The sequence below is a fragment of the Apodemus sylvaticus genome, chromosome 9, assembly GCF_947179515.1.
Source record: "Apodemus sylvaticus chromosome 9, mApoSyl1.1, whole genome shotgun sequence".
Taxonomy (NCBI): Eukaryota; Metazoa; Chordata; class Mammalia; order Rodentia; family Muridae; genus Apodemus; species Apodemus sylvaticus.
In genome coordinates this window covers 26,754,749-26,774,140 of record NC_067480.1, presented here as the reverse complement: position 1 = coordinate 26,774,140, position 19,392 = coordinate 26,754,749, and the positions used below count along the sequence as shown (strand labels likewise).

Genomic DNA, 19,392 nt, shown 5'->3' with positions numbered 1-19,392 from the left:
ACATGGTGATCTTCTCACCTGGCACTGCCCCCCATGCCTGGGTATACCAGTGGGCAGCCCAGGCAGAATCCCTTCCACCACTGGTTGTGCCTGGGGCCCCTCAGCCAGTTACCAACTACTACTTAGCTCACATAACATCCCTCACTCCAAACTGTGGAAGGCCAGATGCTGTCTATGAAGGCTGGCTCCAAGCCAGTGGAACCTGGGGGCCCAGTCACCTTCCCAAAGGAGAAGCTGACATTGAGGCCTGGCTGGAACACTGGGGAAAAAATGCCAGAAAGTCCCTGTACACCCTAAAAGTAAACGGCCAGCAGGCCACCGGGCTGGACTGTGCCCTAGAAGGAAGTTTCTTCATGGCTGTGGGGAACAGGGAGGAAGGCGGTCTGGGTAGGGAGGAAGCAGCAGTCAGCAGAGAAGTGAAACAGAGGCACCCAGAACAGAGGGAGCCAGACTGTCTCTCTGGGGTCCCAGCTGTGTTATGGGGTCGAGTCTCCCACCTTGAGGGACCCTCCATCTCCACTTGTCTGGAGGCCAAGGCTATATAGTACAGCAGCTTTATTGACCAGACTAATCAGCAAGAACACACCAGTGAGTCCTGTACAGTCCAGCCCCAGTGGGGGTCCAGCTGCCTAGAGCCAGGTGTGGGAGCCTCGTGTTTCCCCCTTGAGTGTCCCCAGAACCCAGCCTTACCCCTACTCCAGGCCCTTGCTTAAGTGAAGGATTGCGGGGAGCGGGAAGACAGTCACATAAAGGTTGGAAAGGAAGATAGACCTGGCGCAGGAAACATGAGGCTCACATTGCCTCAGCAGCTGGTAGAGGTGATCCGTGCAGGGCAGCGGGGACGTGCAGGTAGACAGACAGATGGCCAGGCTCACCACACAGAGCACTTATGGACGGGGTTCATGGGAGAGTCCTTGGGACAGTGGAAGGCCCGGCCGAATTCCTCAAACTGGGACACGCTGCCCAGGACCCTGGGGTAGGGGAGAGACCTCAGCGGTGTGGGCTTCACTGGCTACCCACCCTATCACTTCGAGGTTGACCCGTGTCCCTTCTTGTCCCTCTGACCCCATGCAGACACAAGGAGGGGACTGCCCAGGAAGGCAGGCGGGCGCAGCATAGCATAGCGTACCGGTAGTGCTCCGGTGCATGTTTGTCTGTCAGCACCTGCAGGTAGATGGACTGTGACCGTCGCTTGATGCACCAGTTCTGGGGCCAACAGGAAAAGGGAAGAAGAGGAAGACATGGAGCCAGGTGTCTATGGCTCTGCCCTACCCTTTTCCCATCCTTAGGCCCGAGCAGAAGCCATGGGCCATCTCACCTCCAAGAGGACAGGTGATAGGAGATGGATGGATGGATGGATATATGGATGGATGGATGGATGGATGGCCGGACGGATGGACAGACGGACAGATAGGCTCAACCCTGGAGACGTTCATGTGAGGCCTGGGCCAGGCTGAGACTGATCACGGATATTGGGTTCACTCCCGACCCCCTACCAGGTCTCCGTCCAGCTCACCTGGGCAAAGGCGATGAAGAAAAGCTGGTTGTGTGTGTACTTGAGCCGGTGCAGGGGGTGCTCCGGGCCGTGCTCCCGGACCCACTTCTGATAGGCCTGCGGGTGCCAAGAGCAGGAGCTGCGGTGGCCAACTGCCTGTGAGGCACACTGCCTCCTCTTCGCCATCCCTCTCTCAGTCCTCCTCCCGGGAGAAGACTGGCTCCTCCCCCCCACCAGCCCCAATTCTGTACCATCCTGTCTGTATTCCCTGCCTGTCCAGCTTTCTACCCGGGCATGGCGATCGCTCGATAGTGCCACCTCCTCCAGGTAGTCCTCTTTGTTCTCCCTGTAAGGTGGTGCCTGTTTTCTTTTTTTTTCTTTTTCTTTTCCTCCTGGAGGACCCCAGCCTAGGCCAGAGCATCAGCAGGACAGGAAGGGATGGGCTGTGTCCCTAGTCTGGGGTTCTCATCAGCTCCCACCTGTCCCCCAGCAAAGACAGAAAATAGGCTGGGTGGCTCACATAGTAGGCCAGCTTGAGGCCTCCCATGTCTGCGATGTTCTCGCCAAGTGTGTGCTTTCCATTCACCTGCCGAAAGGAAGAGGAAGAGGCTGCATGGGGCCTGCTGGTCTCCCACAGATCTGGCTACCCTGAGCTACTGATCAGGCTACCCTGAGCTAATGCCTGTCCCCCTTTCCCAGGGAATTCAGGAAAAGCCTTTTCCTCCCCTCGCCCCTACACATGTACCGTGTGAGTCTTTGAGAACTATGTGGCTCTTTGTGCCCACGGGGATGGAGAGCATGTGTGCAGGTACTTTATTTGAGTACACGTGTGCGCACATGAGCATGCATGCTTCCAGTCTGTGGCCAGCCAGAAGGGCACTGGAGACAAGGGCGGAAGGTCTCACCCGCTGGTTGTAGACGGTGAAGTTGTCGTACAGGCGAACGATGCACTCGGCCTTGCGCAGAAAGCTGCTGTAGGAGGCCTCAGTCCACCAGTGCAGCAGGTTTCCGGAGCGGTCATACTGTCCCCCTGTGGGCAATACCCACAGCCAGCACACTAAGACCAAGCCTCACCCTAAAGCAGGGCTGGGCACTAAGCCCCTCCCCTCCCCTCCCACCAGCCAACCCCAGCTCATCCTCCATGACTCCTCCCGCTATCTGTCCCACCCACCCCCCTCCAAGACCCTCTCAGGCCTTACCCCAGTCATCGTAGCCATGGGTCAGTTCATGCCCGATGATGGTGCCGATGCCCCCGTAGTTCAGAGACCTGGACCCACAGCAGCAGGTTAGACCCTAACCCTCACCTGCCCAGGCTCCTATTGCCCCTGGCAGGTGTCCAGGGAGACCCCAGAGAACTATGCATCTCTAAGGCCCTCTGCATGTGTCCCCCAGCTTCCTTACAGACCTCATGAGAGGGACCAGTGACCCATATCGAGCTGTGTTTTGGGAAATAACATCTTACAAGGTTGGTGGAGGCTGTGTCTTCAAAGAAGCAGGAAGGACACTGAGGAACTCACTTGAGGACTAGACTTCCTTCCTCGTCACTAGATCCTCCACTTTTAGAGTGGGTAAGGGGTATGTTAGTTGGCTTTAGTGCAAGCTTGGCATAGCCTGGCGTCATCTGAGCTGAGCGGCGTCTCAGTGAAGGATTGCCCAGGTCAGATTGGCCTGTGTCCATGCCTTTGAGAGACTGTCTTGATTGGCCATTGATATAGGAGAACCCAGCCCACTGTGGTCCGCACCATCACTAGGCTGGCGGGCCTGGGATGTATTAGAGGGTAAGTTAAACATGAGCCAGAGAGTAGGTCTGACACCTGCAGGCAGGGCTGCTGGGCCCAGCTGCACCCTTTAAGTTTCCCTACTTACTGTGGGAAGTCTGGGTCATACAGGGTGGGCTGCAGGATGCCGGCTGGAAATACTAAAAGAAAGGCATGGTTAGTGGCAGACACACCCACTCCTGGGCCCACTCGGGCAGGTCAGGAAACAACTCCTTACCCATTTGGTTCTTGTTGGGCAGATAGTAGGCATTGAGGGCCTGCGGAGGGAGCAGCCACCTGCAAGAGGAGGCCAGGGTCACCTGGAGGGTACACATGACTTCCCCCAGGATCCTCACACCCTAGCTTCCTTCAAGATGGTCCTGGCATGCTAGCTAGCTTCTAACAGTGCATTTGCTGGGCTAAGCCACCGCCTTACTGCGCTCTTTCATGTCTACACTGGCCCACGTTCCCAGCATGCCAGCATGCCCTCTCCTCCCCCCTGCCCCCCTTCTGCCCCCCAGCTCCAGGGCGGGGCACCCACGTGGATTTGTCCACCTCCTGTCGAATCTTCTTGACGGACAACTGGATACTGAATCGGATGCTATTCAAAATGTTCTTGAAGTAGGTCTTCTCATGGACCTCAAACTGTATGGGGACGGTCAGTGCTCAGCCATGGATGGGGCGGGGCTGGGCCCTTTCCTCAGGAGACAGGAATTCTCCTCCAAATTTGGTGGTGGGCTCCCCCGGGGCCTGAGAGTGGTAAAATCCTACCTACCTCATATTCTTTGTCTACAGCCTCAGGTTTCAGCAGGAAGTCTGGATAACCAACCATGACCATCATGTACTGGAGCTGCAGGTGAGAGATCATCAGGGCAAGGGGGCCCAGGGCCTCAGGAGACAGCTTCCCACAGGGAAAAAAATGGGGGGCAGGGTCCCAGACTAGCATGGGTCTGCGCCGGAGGGAAGACAGACCCAGACCAAGTGATGCCAATGCCATAAAGGCATCTCTGTCTTTCCCCTTGTTATTCCCAGTGTCTGATACCCAGCAGACACTCAAACAATATTTGTGGCATTGACAACTGGGATTCAAACTCTATCGCACCTTGGCCCGAGCAGCTGCCTTGGTCTGGGCGTCCATCCAGTCCAGTTCCTCCAGGCGCTGGCCCAAGATGTACTTGATATCTTCCACCAGCTGCTGCACCTGCAGGGTCAGAAGTCAGGGATCAAGGGTCAACTAAGGAAGTCTTAGGTCTGACCCCCAGCGCCTGGCACCCAAGGGATTCCTTCCTATCCACTGAGGGCACCGTGCTGAGCGCCAAGGAGAGACATGGGAAGTAGGGCCCTATGCTCAGCAGCAAGATAGCAAGCTCCCAGCCTGGAAGAGAAAACCATCCCAGCACAAGTCTACACAGTCCTAAGGCCATGTCTCCTGAGCACGGCTAAGAAGGACCCTCAGGGGAAAGACAGGGCAAGCCACCTGCAGCTGACTGCCTGCAAGCATCCTAGGGGAAGAGCATCCTAGAGCCTCAGAGACAGCTAAGCCCCTCTACCCAGCCTGGTCCCTGCGCCACAAGGGGATCTGTGAGGTCTTCCATTCTCCCTGCCTGCACCCCACCCTAGACCACCCCCCTGCCCCGTCAGCCTGACCTTGGCTTTACTGGCAGCTGAGAAGTGTTCATGCACAAAGAGGGCGCCAAGAGCCATGCCAAAGTGGCGATTGGCCTGGCCCAGGCAGACTCGGGCCAGCTCCTGGGGCTTGTCATTGCCCTCCATCTCTTTGGCCAGCTCATGCAGTGCCTCTCGGAAGGGCGGGGACAGGTGCTCACTCAGAACCACCACCACACGCCACACTAGGTAGTTGTGCAGGATCCTGGAGGCCAGGTAAAAGGCGAGGGGGTGTTGTCTAGTCAGAGACATGTGTAGATCATCACAGTGCCACCCACCTGTGTGCCTAGGATACGACTCAGTACCCACCCTGCCCCGCCAAGAAGGAGAAAGAGATCAATTTAGATATGCAGACATCAATTTGAACTGTCCTAAGCACAGAATATGATCTTGCTGCTAACAAGAGCCATTAAGTCTGACCTTGATGGGCCAGCATTGTTTCCCAATTCCCCTCTGGTGTGGGACACTGAATACTCAGAAATGCGTCCCTTGATGACTTTCTTTCCCTTCCCTGGATGTACAGGGGCTGGCAGGATTCCCCCAAAGAATCTGCCCATGTGCGGTATGACTTCAGCTACATATCCCTTAGTGATGGTCAAACTCTCAGCCTCACCCAGGCGCTAAGAGCAGCTCAAGCAGATCCCAGCCTACCCAGGCTCCCTCAGGGCAGGGGTGAGCATATGACTCCAGGGATCTAGATTCCCATAGGAGGGCCCCCCACCTGCCTCCTGCTGTGTGGATGCGGCAGACAAAGTTTACAAAGGCCATCAAGTGGACAGCTCTAGGGTGCTGACGGAGAGGGCCTGAGGCAAAGAGTGCAGAGATAGAGCATCTGCAGCCTCACCTTCGGGGTGTGGAGCGGATGAGCTGGGACACCTGCTGCATGTAGTCCGTGGCCAGCAGCACCACCTCCTCCTCCTCCGAGAAGTCCTCCTGGAAGATCTGGTCCAGCAGCCACTTCCACTGCAACTGTAGGGGACAGCGGGCAGGGAAGCAACAAGAGACAAGAAAGGGGTCAAAGAGAGGCCACAAAGGCACATGGGCATTGAGGGGCATGGAAGACCTCAGATATACCTAGATGGTGGACTTGCAGTACCTGCCCCTCCCCCTCCCCCTCCCCTCCATCCCCCAGGTCTGGGAACACTCACATGGGGGGTGATCTTCTGCAGCTGCCCCAGAGTCACTTTGTTGTACACGGAGCTGACATCACGACGGAGATCATCATATTCTGACACAGAGATCTGGAGGGGAGACCAGATAGACCCAGGCCTGACTTGCTGACCTATGTTCCCTGGCCCTTGTCCCCGTCCTGGAGGCTCCCAGCCCCTCCTGCTCACATTGGCCAGTCTCTGTTCCAGTTGAAGGATCTCCTGCGCCTTCTGCTCCACAGCGTCTGCTCCCAGTAGTCTGAGTAGGCGCTCCATGAACACCTTGTATGCAGCCAGGATCTACACCAGGACAAGAGCTCCTCAGTTACAGGGAGGGGGGATGCCTACCCCTGGGACCCTCCTTTCTGGGGCTCTTTCCTTCCCAGAAGCCCCAGCCTCTGCCTGGGCACCTTCTCGCTCTCCTCATCTTGAGCTAGGTACAGGGTTCTCTCTGGCAGCGTGAGCCCGTCCTGGTCAATCTGGAGAGGAAAACAGGAGCCCCAGGTCAGAAGTGCACGGCTAGTTTTCCAGCGTTTCCGCTCAAGTGTCAAAGAAGAGAAGACAGATGAGTCAAACATGGATCTGTTGTCACAAGCTCCGGGAGCATGAAAACCAACCCCTCCCTCCATCCAGAGAAGCTAGCCAAAGCAAACCCTATTGCTGTTAGCCCGAAAGCCTTGGAGAGCCTGTCCTTCACTCCTTCCCCAACCACCTTCACTTTCCCCAGCTGTAGGGACACCGTGGGGAGCTATACTGGGAGTCGGAGCCTCTGGAATTCCTGGCCAACCCCAGCCTTTTGGGACGATCGCCCGCAGGCTCCCACTCCCCGAACCCCATCTCCCTGAGGGCTGAGAATTGTGGCTCCCGCAGCTCAGCTAAACACCGCAATTACTCCAGGGAAATTACTTGCGCCCTCCTCCCGCGCTCTGCCCCTGCGAGCCCCACTCCTTCCCGCGCCCCTCCAGTCCAAACCAGTATCTCAGACGGGTGGGATCGAGCATGGGGCACGCCAGGGGCCGAAGATGCAGGGGGGAGGGGGTCTCAGCCGGGGTGCGAGGATTGTCGGGGGAGGGGCGGAAGGGGGGCACACTTACGCGGATGACGTAGCGCGAGGAGTTCCTGTCGTCCAGGCTGACCGTAAGGGAGAAGAGCGCGGCAGCGCTGTACACACCCTGTGCCTTGTACAGCAGTCGGTTGAGGTCCCAGCGAGCCGCCCCCGGGCGATCGGCCGCACCGCCCAGGTCCCAGCCACCGCAGTCCTCGATGACCTCGAGCATGGGCCGCGGCCCGAGCCTCTCGATCTCGCGCATGTCGAGGCACGAGCGGAAGAAGGCGCGTACCTTGCGCTGCGCAGCGCCGCCGGGGCCTCCGGCGGGTCTCGCCAGCAGGCGCCGCAGACGCTCCTCGTTCTGCTCTCCGATGGCCGCGATCGTGCCATAAGTGAGCTTGTCGTCGGGGATGGCGTGGCGCCGCAGCCAGCCCCCGCACGCGAACGAGTAGAAGTCCTGGCACGGGTCGATGCTGGCGTCCAGGTTGGCAGACAGGAAACGGGCGGCGCGTGCGAAGGCCTTGCGCTCGGGGCAGCCCTCGGGACAGGCTCCGCCACCGCCCGCCGAGCCCGGGCCCAGGTATTTGAGCGCCAGCATGGCCGCCAGGATGGCGCAGAGGCCGGCTGCGAACACCAGCCCCGACAGCAGGCACACCTCGCGTCGGTTCCAGCGGGGCAGCCCGGACCGGGACCCGCTAGCACTGCGCCCTGAGCCCCTCGGGAAGCCTGGAGGCAGCGAGGTCCCTCGGGCGCCCCCGGTGCCACACCGGCTCACATACTTGACTTCCTGGAACTCATCGTAGTGCGCTGTCATGGAATAGGGGGCCTCCATTGTGCCGGGGCTTTGACTGCAGACCCCTTGTTTGGTCAATTATGGGCTGCTTCTGTCTGCGGGCTTTCTGCTCGGTGCCCACATGGTCCTCGGTCGCAGCTGTAGGAAGGGAACATTAGCAGGCTCAGAGACGCCCTAGAAATTGAGGGGACCCAGAAAACAAGGGGTGGGGATTAGTTTAAGAAGATGGAGGCGATCTGGGATCCACAACCAAGGATCCCACTTCACTCCGCCACCTGAGAAAGAAAGGTTCAGTTGCCATCAGCTCTTTCTAGAATAGCAGTAACCTTTTAATCTGCCTTCCCAGCTCTCCACAAGCTCACCACAGAGTAGGGATGCCCGGACACAAAGCCAAAGAGCACCGGACACAAAGTGGGGGCTTCACTGACAACCTGTTTCCCTTGCTTTTGCCTTTCTTGCCCATCGTCCGCTCCAGCTAAGCCAGGTGGGGGAGGGGAGAGCAGAAGCCGGAGAAAGGAGGTGTGGTCAGGGGCGCCTCTATGCGGACCCTGAAGCCTCCTTCAGTTCTCCGAACTAAAGAGCGACCAGGCACCCAAACTTTGTCCTCGGGGAAGTCCGCAGGACCACTCCCAAGCCACCCTCTGGCTGTTTCTCTTCAATGACCCCAAAGCCTACCAGTCCCTTCTCCAAACAGCAGCCCTCTCCAGTCCCCATCTTTTCCCCCCGCCCCCCACCCCCGACGGCCCTGATGGAGAACCAGAGACTGGTTTCATCATTTGTCACCCATCAACGCCCCTGGCCACTCCTGGCGTCAACAGGTTCTCCCCAGAACCCAAAGTTGGGAGAAGTTTCACCCCCTTTGCTGCGCCAGCCCTAAGCTCCGAGTCTCCTGCGTTGCGCGGCGTAGTCAGCGGAGCTTGAGAGCCGAGTCCTGGAGTCGCAGCCGCAGCCGCAGCTGGAGCCAGAGCCGGGAGGACATAGACAAAGCCGAGAAGCTCGGCTCGGCGGCCGCGGTGGCCTCGGAGGTGGCTGTGCTGATGGCCTCGGAGGCGGTGGACCCGAATGACACTTACCCGGCAGGTGCGCGTCTGGGCCGGGCGAGCTCGGAGGAAGGGGTCGGGAGCAAATCCCGGCCTCGGCCGGAGCGGAGCTGAGCTGGCTGCGGCTCTCTCCGTGCGCCCGCCCGCCGCCTCCTCTGCCGCCGCGCCGCGCCGCCCGCCAGCCCCGAAGGAGGGGGCGCGCCGGCGGCTCCACCCTCCTTCTCCCGCCCCCTGCACCCCTCCTTCTCTCTGCTTCCCTCTGGGCTACCTGTCAGCTCCAGCAGTGCGGAGGTGGGGATGGCGACCGCCGAGATACGCTCCAGAGAGTGATGCACCAGCTTCAGGCTCCAGGACTCCGGAGTCCAGATCTGTCCCGGGAGGAGGAAGCACCGGCCCTTCTGATGAGGTTCCTCCACTTGGAGCCACCTACCAGTCTGCGGTAAAGGAGCCGAAGCTGGAGATCTGGAGGCGAGAGGGCCGTCTGGGCCGAGCCACAGAAGCTCAACCCAGGGAGGACTCCAGTGGGCTGTGGGAGGCGCAGGTGAAGAGCCCGTATCTTGCCCTGCACTCTGTCAGGCGCTGTCAGCGCTGGGACTTCTTTGTCCTTTTAACTGGTGCTCATGCCTGCCCCGTCTGGGTTCTGGTTGATTCAGGGCCCTTCACCTAGCTCTCCTGGGGAGGTTGTAAGAAGAGACTGAGGCTATGGCCTCCTCAACCTTAGGTTTTCCTGACATCACTGACAGGAAGTCCCAGACCCACCTAGAAAGGCCAAAAAAAGGATGTAGGGTGGGGAGAGGGAGGAATCTTGCTCCACTTTCCTCACGGGACTACACAGGGTGAGTTTGTCCAGCCTTCCACCCCTTCCGGTTGGTTGTACCTGCTTTTTAAATGTTGGGGACCTCCCTCCTTCCCGGAGGCAGAATCATCTTTACTTCTCTGCTGAACCCACAGGGTGAAGCCCACGTGGGACAGAGACCTGGGAGCGAGCGTTGCTGAAGGACTGGTACTGTTCCAGGAATCTGCTTTCTCTGCCTTGACTCACCCATCTCTTCCTGGGTCCCCAGCAAAGGACTACACAGCCCCAGCAACCCCAACCCCCTGGCTCCAGCCTGCAGCCCTGGCCTAAGCAATGTTTCAGACACTGGTGAAGACCCTATGTTGGAATCCATGTTGAGCTGGGACTGCAGAGACCGGGCCCACCATCCATCACCATCCCTTCCGGGTGTTCTTCAGTCAGCTACCCAGCCCCTAGCCTTCAGTGGCACTTCTACCACTCTCCTGCCTGTCCAGTCTGTCAGTCTCTAAGACCCACTCTCAGGACTGACCGTCCTAGGGTCCTCTTCTGCCCCGTGCATTCTTCTCAGGTCCAATTAATTCTACAGTGGAGTGATGGAATTACGCAAAGCAAAACGCCGTGTTTCCGTGAGGGGGAGGGGAGGGAGGGCAGGGCGGTGGCAGAGTGGCTCTTTGTGCTTTTAATCTGCATTTTCCCCTCAACATTCCATCTCCTCCAGGAGGATAATTTTCCAGCCTTTTCAGGCCCTGATTGGTATCATTTCTCCGGCAATGACAGCTTTTATTTTCCCTCCGAAATGAATGCCGTGAAATTTCCAAGAAATATAAAAATGGATATTGTCTCAAGGATCCGACTACTCCAACGGCAAGGCACAGAGGCAAACATGCTTCCCGGAGACTTTCCACTGCAGCCACAGGAGGATGGGGACCTGTCCCTCAGCCCCTTCGTTTGCTTCCTTCCTCTGGGGTCAGCCCTTGGACTCTCTTCTTCTGGTCACCACTCACACACTCAGCGGCCATTGATCCATTCATCTGTCTCCCAGCCAGGCGGATTGGGTCTCCACAGCTGCCTGTTCTGTTCAACGTCTGATTCTCCACACTGAGCCCTGAGTACAGGGTCACCTGAAGCTAGCTTAGAATTGGGTCCTTTGACTACTAGGTCCTTGTCACCCTAACATGTCCTGTGGTCAAGCTGTACACAGAAAGGGTCTGAAGACCCACCCCTTCTCTCTCCTGCCTATCTTTCTCCAGCCATCTCTGAAGCTCTCAGAGATTACCTTCGGTTGCTACGTGCTCCCAGATCCGATGAAGATTAGGACCGGGCCATGCCTAGCAGAGGCCCAGATGAGGGTCTGGAAGCCCAGTTTGGGGAAAGAAGGCTGGTAGGTGGCAGCCAGGAAGGCGCAAGGGGGTGTGAGAGACAGAAGCATTTGGAAGCAGCTCTTTGCCGCCACGTGAGCCAAAGTCACATCCTAACTATTCGGCTGATGGAGTGTCATTGGGTCTGTGTTCTAGGGAAGGAGTACCCGCAGCTGTCCCATCTCTGGCACAGCTTTGGGACAGCAGTATTCACAAGGATTCACTGAGCACTCAACAAGGTGCTGTGTGTCTCGCCCTAAACAAGGACTATATCCTAAAGTCAGACCAGCTGATCTAAGCCCTGGCTACAGTCAGTGCCAGCTCAGCTCTATGCCCTGTTGGGTAGAACTCTAGCCCCTGCAATGTGCCAGCTCTGGGATACACCACAGCCTCTCTCCCACCCAGCCAGTGCCCTGGTCTCCTAGCAGTTGTGAGTTGTCTCTAGGCCGCAACCAGTTTCCTGCCCTCCGCCTGGCCTCCCTGGACTCATCCATCCATTATTCACAGCACAAAATGGATTTTTAATTTGAGAAATGAAATGACTCTCCCTGGTGGCTGGTGTGGCAGGGAGGGGTGGGGGAGAGAAAGGTTGGCTCTTAGAGATAGCTGCACATTTCTGGCTACGGCTCTCCTTGAGAAAATGAATGCCCACAGCAGGTGTTGGGGGCCATGGGGGCCACAGGTATGTGTACCCCCACCCACCACCCATACCGTACCTTTACTAATGCGGTTGCTGTCATTGATTAAGAGTGCCTATCAGTCGTGAGGTGGCCCATAGTGAGGTCTGGGAACAGCTAGAATCCGCCACCCATCTGCCTCGTCCTGGCTGGTCTGTCACCTTTCAAAGTCCTGGTCCTCCCTGTCTGCTCATCCGGCCTCCCAGGCCTCAGTTCATTCCAATAACTCACAGATCAACTGGATTTTTAGATCGTATTTTATTTATTAGTTAGATAGTTAGTTATTGCAATAGGGTCTTACTATTTGTCCCAACTGGCCTGGAACTCCTGAGCTCAGGTGATCCTACTGCTGCAACCTCCTAAGCAGCTGGGGTCACAGAGCATGCCTGGCTATGGAATGACTTTTTCCTCTCTTTTCCGAGACAGGGTTTCTCTGTGTGGCCCTAGGTGGCATGGAACTCACTCTGTAGACTAGCCTCAAACTCAGAGATCCACCTGCTCCTTCCTTTCACATGCTGGGGTTAAAGGGTATACCACCATGTCTGGCATGAGATGGCCTTTTAATTTTCAAAATAAAATGTCACTCCCTGGTGGCTGGGGTGACAGACAGAGACCAAAGAAGTCTGGAATCTCCTGCACCCAATCTCTTTTAGGTCCCCAGTTGAGCTCCTGGGTGAAGCCCTGACCCTTCACTGTGTATCCTCTGGTCTAGGCCTTGACTCCAGTCTCCAGAACCCCGAGTCACCCCTCGTGATGATTTAGTTGATTTAATGTAGCCCTTAAGGCAGTGGCCTCCCCAACCCCCACCCCTGTGTGTGTGTGTGTGTCTGTCTGTCTGTCCTTCTGTCTGAGTGTATGTGCTAGTGAGTTCATGTGTATGTGTAGAGACCAGAGACCAACGACAGGTGTCCTTCCTCAGGTACCCCCCACCTTGTCTTTTGAGACAAGATCTCCTTGGCCTAGAGCTCACCAGTAGACTAGGCTGGCTGGACGTCAAACCAGGGAACTTCCTGTGTTTCCCACCCCACCCCCAACTTCCTAGTATGAGAACCCAACTTTTTTTTTTTTTTTAACATGTGTTCTGAGAATCAAACTCTGGTCCTCAGGCTTGCACAGCAAACATCTACCCAGCTGAGCTGTTACTGCCCAGCCTGGAAGTGACCACTTTTATGTCCTTCTCTGCCCTTCCCAGTCTGAGTCTCCTCACCTTCTCTTTCTTCCCTACGTAACTCTGATCAAGTGTCATTTCCAGAACACAACTGGCTCTCCTATGCCCCTGGACCTTAGCACTTACCGACTGGAGCCTCTTCATCCTGCCTCTGTCACCTCTTGGGCAATTGCCAGTGATCTTTCTGGCTTTTGGGAGGCACTCCCCAGTGGCCTCTTCAGTCCTCTAGTCTGGACAAGTGCTATCTCCATGGGCTTGGGGCATGCCCTCCCTGAGTCCCCACCATACCGTTCTTGCACAGAGTCCAGTTCAGAGACTTACTAAGTGTAATCTACCTGTACTGACGCAGCACCAAGATTACAGATTTTCCTCTAGGGACTGACACCAACTGAGCCATCTCCCCAGCTCCTAGAACAACATTTTATGTTAATAAATGTCTAATGATCTTTTTGTTTCAAATAATTTAAATCATTTAAGTCTTGTGCATGTGCAGGGAACCAACCTGAAGAGTCTCCTTCCCACCCTCTGAAGCCCCACCCATACCACGTGTGAGCCCCTGGCTTCTGACCCCACATCCTTGATCATGGCGAATGAGTGTTCTTCCTCAAGCCCCCTCTACTTTTGGAGCAGCTCCACATCTGTACCCAGAAACCCAGGCAAGAGCATCTTGAAGCTGGCTGGGGTCCAGCTCTAACCGCAGAGCCAGACCTAAGCTACAAGTGTTGATCATACGGAGGACAGGTGCTAGGGGCTCGCTTTACCCAGAAACCTCTGAATGAGTCTGAGACCTTGTCCCTAGGACCTTGGCCTCCTGTGCAGACATCCTGCCCCCAAAGGCCTATCCTGGATCTTCCTGTCTGGAGTGGCCCAGCCGTCTTTCATCTGTTGCTCTGGGTACATCTTGTACTAGATTTGTCCCTACCTGACATTCTCTCATGACTTGCTCTGTTCCCAGTGGCAGCTTCCCTTCCTCGGTCTGTTGGAAGCACCATCCATCCTGTCTAGTGAGGCTTAGGCACAAGGCACAGGGTCAATCTCTGGGGGCTAGGCCTGGCTCTGGCCCTGGGCCTGGGGCCAACAGAGCAGACAAGGCAGTATCAACCAGAGGGAGAAAGGATATGGCATTGGGAAGAGGAGTTTGGAAGCCTGCGGTTCTGACAGGTGGGCCTCTGGGGCTAACCATTTTGACGGAAAGCCAGATCAGCTCTTGCTGCAGACAGGAACAAGGCAGGAGATCAGGGACTGTGTGGCATAGGACCTCACAACCTTGGCACCCCTTTCCTGCCAGGGTCACCATAGCCACTGCCCATTACTGCAAGACAGAAGCCAAAGGGAATCCAAATGGAATCTTCCTTGGCTCAGAGGGTCTCCAAGTCCCCTCCCCCAGCACTTCATCATCATTTCGAGTGATTGGAGCTGAAGGGGATTGTTAGATAATTAAAGCTGAGCCTCTAATTGTTCCTTTTAGGAAAGAGAGCCTGCAGAGGGGAGGGGACAAGGAGTCTCAGGTGGGTGTGCCTGGCTCTGGCCCTGGCTAGGGCCTCCTAGAATGACTGTGTGTGTCTGGGGAAGGCAGAAACTTGGTAGAATGGATGGAGAACCAGAGCTGAGCTCAGGGCCCAAGGGAGCATCTGTGTAATACCATGGATGCCATGCTTAGCTCTATACTCTGCACCCACCCAGCCAGATGTGGACTGAAACAGGACTTGGCCAGAGTGTCTTGTACACAGCATCCTCTGCAAACAAGAGGCAGGATTCCAGGTCGCCCCAGTTCCAGGGTGACCTCTGAGCATAGAGCCATGGGGAGAAGTTCCTGTCCAGCCTTCCTCCACTGCTGGCCCCTGAAGCAGGCACTCTGGCCTCACAGAGTCAGCCAGCGGCTAGGTAGGTGTCTGCCAGCCTAGAAAACCAGTCACATCTGAGTCTGCCTTCAGCTCGGTTCTAAAGCCCCTCCTGCAAAGATCTCCCAGGGCCTCTGCCACTGTTGCCTACCAAGGCTTTCATTTGCTATTGCTGTCTAGCAAAGCTACCCAAAACAGCCATTAGGACACAGCTGGACTCCTCCACAGTCTCTTTGTTCCTGGCCCAGGTGTGGCTGACTATATTATTTTTGTGTTCAGTGTCCCACTAGACTTAGATCAAGGTGTCAACCACGGCTGTCACTCTCCCCTGAGGCTCAGGGTCTTTTGCCATGCTTGCTGTTGGGGCAGAATTCTGTTCCTTGTAGCTAGATCCTTCAGGTTTCTGCCTTGGGCTTACTGTCTACCAAGGGGTGCCTTTAGCTCCTGCATTCCTTATCAGCATCCCCATCTCTAAGCCAACAATGGGGAACCTGCGTCACAGCTGAGCATCTACTGGATCACCTTGGACAACTAAGTGGATAGTCTGCTCTGAAGGACTCATGTATAGAGCTGGAGAGATGGCTCAGCGGTTAAGAGCACTGACTGCTCTTCCAGAGGTCCTGAGTTCAATTCCTAGTAACCACCTGGTGGTTCACAGCCATCTGTAATGAGATCTGATACCCTCTTCTAAAGTATCTAAAGACAGCTACAGTGTACTTACATATAATAAATAAATAAATCTTTTAAAAAAAATGGGAGGGCGCACGTGCTAGGTCCATTTATCCTAACAACATCCCCCATTTTAAGGTCAACTCATTAGAATCCTCACTGAATCTTTGAACCCTTTTCACAGTAGTGTCCAGACATGTGATTTAGTTACAGGACACTAGAGGTCTAGAGTCTTGACGCCCCCGTCGAATCCTGCCACCAGGATGAATCAGGGGTCAAAGCCAATGCTGAGATGTAAGCATTCGGCGCTGGTCTGACCTGGTTAGCTGTTTGGGGTTCGTTTGTTTGTCAGCTTGGAAACACTGGGGTCTTCTGGGAAGAGAGAACTTCAATTAAGAAAATGTCTCCCTCTGATTGAAGTCTATGGGACATTTTCTTGGTTAACGGCTGACCTGGGAGGGCCCAGCCCATTGTGGGCAGTGCTACCTCTGGGCTGCTACTGGGTTGTATAACACAGCCGAGTGAGAAAGCCATTGGAAGCAAGCCAATGAGCAGCATTCCTCCATGGTCTCTGCTTCAGTTCTTGCTTCCAGGTTCCTGCCTTGAGTTCCTGCCCTGATGTCCCATCATGAAGGACTGTAAGCTGAAATGAGCCCTTTCTTCCCCAAGTCGCTTTTGGTCATGGTGTTTATCACAGCAGCAGAAGCCTGACTAAGACAGGCTCTCAACGCTAAGGCTAAGCTATCTCCTTCAGTCCTCAGAGTGATCCTGGGATGTGAACACCACGATTCCCCCTATTTTACAGAGAATACAACCAAGATACCAGGAATTCCACAAAGCCATACCGCTGATATGCAGCCTGGCCAAGATGCAAGAGTTACCCAGGATCTGATCTAGGCCTGGCTGTATGACTTGGGAAAAAATCACACAATTACTCTGTTCAATGAAAATCCTAAAATACAGTTTCCATAGACAAGCAGGTCAGATTCCATGCTCACACAATAGAAGACCAGCAAGCTGGACCACCCCTTCCAAAGCCATTCGGCACAAGACTGCAGGGCCGGCATCTGTAATACCCGATGAGACGAATGGGACCAGTCCCTGATGCCCATCCAACTACTGCCAGTCTGACCCTGCAACCCAATGACAATGCCCCCAGTGCTGAGGCTGAGAGGCCTCCCAACATTAAGAACCCCAAGATTAGTGGCCAGGAATTGCTGCTCATGCATGCAGGCTGGCCGCTAGACACCTGCCCTAGGTGGAGGACAGCCCGTGTCAGGGAGACATGCCTCTCTTGCCACTCTCTCGCGGCAGTTCTGAGGAGAGAGGTGAGGTGCAGAGGAAGCAATGGCCACCTGCTCCCTCCCCCATGAGAAAAGCTGTCAGTCACCCCCATGGTCACCTCCCCCACTTCCCGCCCCCGCCCCCACGCTTGAGCTGCCTCCCTCGGTAATGGGCTTAATCATAACATGCATTAGCTAGGGCCCGCTGCCTGCAATTACCACTTCAATCAGCCACCCACCACCCGCCACCCCCCAGCCGTGGGCCACCCATAGGGACACCCCCCCCACCAATCCACCTCACCTCCCTGCAAATGTTGCATAGGAGCCCCAGACTGTGCAGATGGACAGAGATGTGACCCCTGCAGCAGAGCCCTGGGGTGGGGCTGGCCAGTGGGCAGAGAGCCACAGCTCAGGGTTACAGGCAATTATTTTAAAAGCCTGTTGAGGGAAGTATGCTGCCTGCCCAGTGCAGTGTTGTCTTCCTGAGGTTATGCTGACCCAGGGAGCTGACAGGCTGCTAGCACACAGTATGTTCATGTGCTGGTCACAGTGCACAGGCACCAGCTGGCACCAGGGCGTCAGGAACACATACAGACCATGGAACCCACCTGGACCTCAATGAGTTGGGTACCCACAATCTCTAAGATATAGGTGCAAAGCCCTTGGCTTTGGTGGCTTTTCCTCTGCAGCCTCTTGCACTCTTAAGTCCTAACCCCTAGTGCCGATTCCCTCTTAGGGTGCAGGGAACAGAGTGGTTTTAGTTGGACTGGAGGACTTCCCTAGACATCTAGCCTCAGTGCTGGATGGGAACTGGAGAGAGGGCAGAAGGCGGGCCTGCTGCAGGGAGAGTGGAGGGGGGGATGCTGTTGTGCTGTGATTCTCTCTAATTGCTGTTTTGCTGAGAGGTAATTAAAATGCCTTTTTATTTCACACGTCAGAGCCCTTGCCAGGCTGTGGAGAGGGCACAGGGGGGAGCCAGGAGGTGGAGACGACAGAAAGCTAGGTGCCTGGCACACGCAGGAGTCAGAGGGTGAAGTATTGAGCCCAGCTAGCCTGCCAGGAGACCCCCGTCTGGCCCCCGGTCCAGCCCATGAGCACCCTGAGGGTAGAGCAGATGAAGGCCTGAGGAGCCCACAAAGGCCATGATAATGAAGTCAGTGCCAACCCTGGGAGTCTCCTCCGTGCAGCAGGTATTTTGCTGGCTGTTCAACTTGCAAAAACAACTGCTCCTGTGGAGACACCACCATTATCCCAGGAGAGAGGAAGAGAGACCCTGGCTTCTCAATTCCTACTAAGGCAGGATTTGAACTGGCATCAGATTAACATGCCTACCCAGCCAGCCCCAAACTCTCCTAGAGTTCCACAGGCCTACCCTGACTCTCCTTGGAGCCCCATAGGAAAAGACACAGCCTCAATACAAGACAATACCTGCCACCAGGCATCAATCCATGCTTGTCACTCTAGACTCTACAGCTACCTGCTGACAGGCCCCTTGGAGCAGAATAGTCAGGACTTGCGCTGGCTATAACCAGACAAGCCTGGACATTTACCCAGCCAGAGTCAGGCTAGAAAGCGGAAGGTCCCCTGCCTTCTCCTGGGATGTCTGGAGACGGTGGGTTAATAGCACATAGGTCTCAGCGGTGGAGAAGGCAGACCCAAGGCCAACTGAACCACACCTCTGTTTCTTGTCCTGCTCCACCCCACTTCCTAGCTGCTGATTCTCTTCCCTCAGTGTGGCCTGGAGAGCATCACTCCATCTGTATCTTCACCCCCTTCTCCACCTCCATCAGTACCACCATCAGTGCCACCATCATCACCACCATTAGTGCCACCATCATCACCACCATTAGTGCCACCATCATCACCACCATCAGTGCCACCATCAGTACCATCAGTGCCACCATCAGTGCCACCATCAGTACCACCATCAGTGCCACCATCAGTGCCACCATCAGTACCACCATCAGTGCCACCATCAGTGCCACCATCAATACCACCATCAGTGCCACCGTCATCACCACCATCAGTGCCACCGTCATCACCACCATCAGTGCCACCATCAGTGCCACCGACATCACCACCATCAGTGCCACCATCATCACCACCATCAGTGCCACCATCATCACCACCATCAGTGCCACCATCAGATCATCTATGATCCTTGCCTTTGTAGAATTTATCATCACCTCTACCATGGGCATCAGCATCATGCCATCTGTCCCGTCACCAGTGCTAGCAATGCCACCGTCACCATCAGGGCCCATCTGGTACCCAGCACTATCTAATCTCATTGAATAATCCTCAGAATGAGACCTCAGTGGTCTAATTTCTCAGATGGACAAACCAAGCCTTGCAAACAGGGAGCTTACCTAAAGCCACCAAGGCAGGATTTGAATCTGAACTGCTTGACCCCAGAGTTGGAAGTCATAATTGCTACATAGTACCATTGTCAGTGCAGAGGCCTGGGCCAGGGCAAAGGGAAAGGAGAGGAGAGGCTAGGAGAGGTCCATTAGGACTACTTAGGAAGCAGCAGAGATGGAGGTGTGCGCAGGCCTTAGTTCAGTTTCCTTCGCAGACAGCCTCTTGTCACTCTAATAAGTGCTTAACAGCCTTGTTCCCAGCGCTCCCCGGCTGTGCTTCACCAGAGCTCCAGG

The 19,392-nt window shown here is 55.8% G+C and overlaps 1 protein-coding gene across 1 annotated transcript; it reads right to left on the bottom strand.

The window, feature by feature from the left end:
* Window positions 1-574: 574 nt before the first annotated feature.
* Window positions 575-9,098, bottom strand: Ecel1 (endothelin converting enzyme like 1). Its single transcript, XM_052192629.1, has 18 exons — window positions 8,980-9,098; window positions 7,160-8,044; window positions 6,476-6,544; window positions 6,255-6,365; window positions 6,066-6,158; window positions 5,762-5,886; window positions 4,900-5,122; window positions 4,355-4,453; window positions 4,028-4,102; window positions 3,794-3,897; window positions 3,491-3,549; window positions 3,362-3,413; window positions 2,695-2,762; window positions 2,401-2,525; window positions 2,016-2,081; window positions 1,517-1,612; window positions 1,130-1,206; window positions 575-971 (listed from the first exon to the last, which is right to left on the bottom strand). The coding sequence occupies exons 2-18, from the start codon at window positions 7,943-7,945 to the stop codon at window positions 872-874; spliced, it is 2,328 nt and encodes a 775-aa protein (XP_052048589.1). The 5' UTR covers window positions 7,946-8,044; window positions 8,980-9,098; the 3' UTR covers window positions 575-871.
* Window positions 9,099-19,392: the final 10,294 nt, after the last annotated feature.

Coding starts and splice junctions, on each gene's coding strand:
- Ecel1 (XM_052192629.1), bottom strand. CDS start 7,945: ATGGAGGCCCCCTATTCCATGACAGCGCACTACGATGAGTTCCAGGAA. Junction 6,545..7,159: donor CCTCGCGCTACGTCATCCGC/GTAAGTGTGCCC, acceptor TTTCCTCTCCAG/ATTGACCAGGACGGGCTCAC. Junction 5,887..6,065: donor TGCAGAAGATCACCCCCCAT/GTGAGTGTTCCC, acceptor TGTCCCCTACAG/TTGCAGTGGAAGTGGCTGCT.